Source organism: Ursus maritimus, unplaced genomic scaffold (genome assembly GCF_017311325.1).
Source record: "Ursus maritimus isolate PB19 unplaced genomic scaffold, ASM1731132v1 scaffold_31, whole genome shotgun sequence".
NCBI lineage: Eukaryota > Metazoa > Chordata > Mammalia > Carnivora > Ursidae > Ursus > Ursus maritimus.
Window position 1 is genome coordinate 10,803,897 of NW_024425675.1, and position 5,196 is coordinate 10,809,092.

At 35.4% G+C, this 5,196-nt stretch overlaps 1 protein-coding gene across 1 annotated transcript in view; it reads left to right on the forward strand.

The window, feature by feature from the left end:
* The window catches only part of YME1L1 (YME1 like 1 ATPase), a 44,385-nt gene extending 40,129 nt beyond the window's left edge, over positions 1 to 4,256 (forward strand). The window contains exons 18-19 of the mRNA XM_040645321.1: positions 538 to 624; positions 3,103 to 4,256. Coding sequence (XP_040501255.1) covers positions 538 to 624; positions 3,103 to 3,246 — 231 coding nt within the window. The 3' untranslated portion in view covers positions 3,247 to 4,256. The remainder of the gene's footprint in view (positions 1 to 537; positions 625 to 3,102) is intronic.
* Positions 4,257 to 5,196: the final 940 nt, after the last annotated feature.

A 5,196-nucleotide genomic window follows, 5' to 3' on the forward strand; every position in this document is an offset into this window, starting at 1 on the left:
ATATACTATTCCCGTGTCTCATTCCAAGTAGATTTGCCACAGCTTATTCTAAACTAAACATTACTTTCTGAGTAATAAAATATAGTATTCACTTTCCATTCTAGCTGCTTGGACAAGAACAGTATCTCGTGAGTTAAGCAAATGATAAGATACTCTGTTTCTGTTCGTATGACATAAAACACCTGTTTGCTGGGCTTGCTTACTTTACGCTTTCCACATATTTCACTCTCCTACATTATCACTATGACTTCATAAAGCACTTCCAATACACAACATTGTGGATTTCTGGATTTGGAATAGCTGCAAAGGTTTTCTAAGAAGGTACACAGAACCATACATAGGATTTTAAATTTTCTCTCTTGCTCATACTTTTAATTTCAGAATGATGAAATTTCCTTGCCCTCAAGGGTGTTTTTATATTGAATTTCTTCCTTGCCCCCATGATGTTTCCTTAAGTATAGGATAGTATTTCCTTGATTACATTTACTAGTGGTTTAGGGTTTTTCTGTTCAATTTCTTTCTTTTCGTTTATTTTAGCTTGGAGTTATGACCTATAGTGATACTGGGAAACTGAGTCCAGAAACTCAATCTGCTATTGAACAAGAAATTAGAATCCTTCTAAGGGTAATGATCATATTTTTCTGTGCTTATTTACCTAGTCATAATGTGCCTAAATAGTTAGGTGCTACCAGAAGATAATGGTTATCCCCTGTTTAGAAATGTCACTCTATATAATAAAGAGAATAAGTGCACTGTTGAAACCGTGATTTCAATATGTTGTTTGGGAGCCTCTGGTCATAGACTGTATCTTTATTTTATTCTGGCCGTAGGCTAAGAATAGTTTATACTGTATGGTGACTAACATAATATAATAAAAAATCATTATATAAAAAAAAAGAATAGTTTATATCAGTAATTATGTATATACTACTTCTGTAAAATCATAAAGAGTTGTTAGAATAGGGGATATTGATTATTTGAGTCTTTATTGGTTTTTCTCTCTGATACATATTTTATTCAACAAATATTTGCTTTGTGCCTAGCTGTGTGCGTGTGCTGCAAATAAAGCACAGAGGTCTTTGAAAACAAAAGTCTTTTTTATCGCAGTGTCCAGTACAGAATATGTGAGCAGAGGTTCAGTGAGGTCAGTTAGTAGGTACTGTGGAATCTCCTCATGGTACAGCAGATGCTTGGATTAGGGCAGTGAGAGTAGAAATTGAGAAAAATAAATGCGTTTCAAGAGATACTGATCTAGTGGAATCAAAGTGCCTTTGTGATGTTTGGGCGAGAGAGCAGCTAAATTAAATACAAAGCTGTTTCTGCCTCATGCAGCTGTATAGTTGTATGTGCCATTTACTGAGAAAGCACTGATGACGGCCTAAGGTGGGGAAGTATGTAGATTGTGAGCTGAGTTTTATACATACTGAATTTGGGGTGTCTTAGTGAAGATTTCAAGTTGGGAGAGCTACGTGGGTCTGGTGCTTAGTGCAGAGGTTGGATATGTGCATTCCATTTGGATGTGCATGAAGGCAGGTCTTGGAATGGAAAAGACTGAGCTAAATGCCAGAAAGTCTAGCTAATGAGAACTCTAATTAGGGTAGTAGATGGCAAAATGAAGCATGTTGAATAGGGCTACAGTCAGATGGTGTAAACTTCAAAGGAATCATGCTTTATAGAAAAGGGTAGTATAGTAATGGTTTGTCAGTGGTGAGGGGAACAAAGAGCCCACCTCTTTACCCTGAAATGTCTGGGATAAGAGTGAACCAGTAGCTGCCACTTGAGGGCTTAGGAGTCTCCCCCAGGAGGGCCAGGTTTTGATTAACTCAGGGAGGTAGAAAATGCTTTAAAGTCATTAAGTATATGAAAAGTTTATAGTTAATGTAGGGGCACCTGGGTGGCTCAGATGGTTAAGCGTCTGCCTTCTGCTCAGGTTATGATCTCCATGTCCTGGGATTGAGCCCCATGTCAGGCTCCCAGCTCAGTGGGGAGTCTGCTTCTGCCTCCCCCTGCTTGTGCTTTGTCTCTCTCTCAAATGAATACATTAAAAAAATCTTTTAAAAAAAAAGTTTATATAATGGAAAGGTTTAGAAGGTATTTCAGAAGAGGAATTCTCTCTGCCTTGCCTGAATCTTCATTCTCTTTCCTTTACTATTTATGTTATTTTGAGTAAATTCTCTACTCTAGTATGCTTAGAGCATTGGAATTACTTTCTTTGCTCTAATACTTTTCTGAAATGTTAAGATTGGGAAGGCAGTAGATACTCTTTCCACTAGATGGCACACTTATATTGTTATTAAGGGAAATGATGAAACTTCAAAATGTAAAAACCTTACCGTAGTCTCACATGTTACAGTGTAAAGGTTTCATTCCAATGCAGTTTTTAAAGTTAATACTGCTTCATCCTTGGTTATTAGTTTCAATATTCATGACGTATTTATAATACTTTATGTTTTCTTTAATTTGATGATTTCACTTGACCGTAACAGTTTTATTCAGAATGTCTAATGATGTTTATTTTTAATTGTGTTATGTTTATATGACTTATGCTTCCTGGTGTTGGTAAACTCATTTTACAGTGGTATAGTTGTCACAGACAGGTAGGTTGTTGCCAAATAAGAGAATAGAAAAGTAGATCTTTTCTGGCCATTTAGATTGAATAAATTGGTGAAATCTCACAAGGGAAAAGGAGCAAACCTCCCTTACTTTTTTAACATGTATATTGAATAGAGAAATAGATTTCTTCGTTCACAGACCTTATTTAAAAAGCAGGTAAGTATAATATATACTTTTATATCTTTAAGTAGCTCCCTGTCTAAGTAGTCCTCATTTATCCATGTGATAGATTTTGAGGTTCAAAATAGAACATTTACAAGTACGAAACTTATCTTTGAGAACCAAGTTTGCCCTATCTATCAGTCAATCAATCAGTCAGTCAATCTATCTATCAAGTAGGCTCCACGCCCAAAATGGAGCCCAGTGCTTTTTTTATAAATAGAAATGAATTTATTTCACATTTTTAAAGGTATATACATTTTTTTTCTTCTTCATTGTTATTGCTTCTCCTGTTTTCTGCCTCTTAGATACCTGCTTTTTTCATTTCAGGACTCATATGAACGTGCGAAACATATCTTGAAGACTCATGCAAAAGAGCATAAGAATCTAGCAGAAGCTTTACTAACCTATGAGACTTTGGATGCCAAAGAGATTCAAATTGTTCTTGAGGGAAAGAAATTGGAAGTGAGATGATAACTCTTAAAGTGGGTGCATTGCTGGTTTCACTGCAAGTATATATAAGTAGCTTCAGTAGTCTCCTTTTGCAATGCTTTTCTCCCATTCTTGCCTTGGTATCACTCAAGGGTGTGAAACACTTTGTCTCTCTTTTGTCACATTTAATCTAATTTTGGTTATTCTTATGATGACACCTACTGCAAATTATCAACCCATAACAAATATGTTAAAGAAAATAAAGAACTATTAGGATTCGAAACAGCTTGTTTGAGAAATGTCAGTCAGTTATTTAGTTGAAAATAAGTAATGATTTAATGGTTGGTTCCTCTACTAGATGTGAATAAAAATTGTGCCTTTAGCTCTTGGGAAGTATTTTTACTTGGCAGAGTAAAATTGTTGAAGGATTGTCTTTGTTTTTCGATAGTACCATTTACCTCTGATAAAGAAATGCTGCCATTTGGCTGTCGGTGAACCATATTTCTATATAGGTCAGTGGGAAACTTCATTAAGATGCACTTAATTGTGCTCCAGATTGTCCATACACAAAATAGTTCTGTTTTTGTTTTTGTCTAAGAGTAGAGACTTGTAAATGTACAGATATAATCAGAATTTAAATGATTATAACCTTTTAGAAATGAAGCCAGCTTACATTTTCATGGTCGTCTTTTTTTTAAACGTTATCATTCTTACTAATGAAATTTATTTCAGAGCAGCAAGTATTTTGTTAAATAAAAATTGAGTCACTTCAAAATCTGAATAACTATATAATTATGCTTGGTATTAAAAGAAAAATTAATCCAAAATCTCAGTCCCTTCAAAGTGAATTTTGAATTACCCCATGTTAGAAATGGAAAGTCGTGTTTGCTTTTCATTCAGATTTTGTGAATATGAACATGTTGTTATAGGATTTACAGATGACTTTATTTAACTCAATAGAAAAATTATTTTAGAGCTCATTGTATTGGTTTTACAACCAAATTATATCCTTGAAGTGATTTTATTAAAATTACCTACAGTTTTCTAATAACTTTTAAGCTGTATATGGTCTTCATTGAAGAAGTTGATAGAGGGCGTTTGCTATACGTATCCCGGCTTTTTTTTGTTGTTGTTGTAATTTTTAATTTTGATCTAATTTCAAACTTACAGAAATGTTACTGGAGTAATACAAGGAACTCCCTTATACCTTGGTCAAGAGTCGTCATCCCATTTTTTAATTGCCCATCTCTCTTTCCCCTTTCCCTTCTCCTTCCTCCGTCCCTCTCCCTCTGTCCTTCCTTCCTTCTCCCTGTGTGTATACATGTCTTTGTGTGGATGCATGTTTTTATTTTTCTTGGATAGACTTCTAGGATTGAAATTGCTGGGTCATGTAGTAAGGTCTTGTTCACCTTTTTAGGAACTTGACGAACTGCATCATTCTCCACACCTTCTACAGTATATTCTTACAGTCTATTTTTTTGATAAAGTCATTCTAGTGTGAATAAAATAATATCTCATGGATTAACATGCATTTATCTACACTGATGATACCTTCTCCTGTTTTATTGGCCATTGGTATATTTTCTTTGGAGAAATGTCTATTCAGACCAACATCCCTGTCACTTTTGGGTTGTTTGTCTTATTATGTGTTGTATGAGAGCATATATTCTGAATACAAGTCTTTTATCGATCTTGCTTTTTTTTTTTTTAAAGATTTTTTATTTATTTGAGAGAGAGACAGCCAACGAGAGAGGGAGCACAAGCAGGGGGAATGGGAGAGGAAGAAGCAGGCTCCCAGCGGAGGAGCCTGACATGGGGCTCGATCCCAGAACGCTGGGATCACGCCCTGACCCGAAGGCAGACGCTTAACGACTGCGCCACCCAGGCACCCCAGATCTTGCTTTTTTTAAATCCAGTCCAACAATCTCTGTTGAGTGTTTAGTTAATTCAAATTTAGTATTGATATACTTGTTTCTACACTTCCCATTTTGC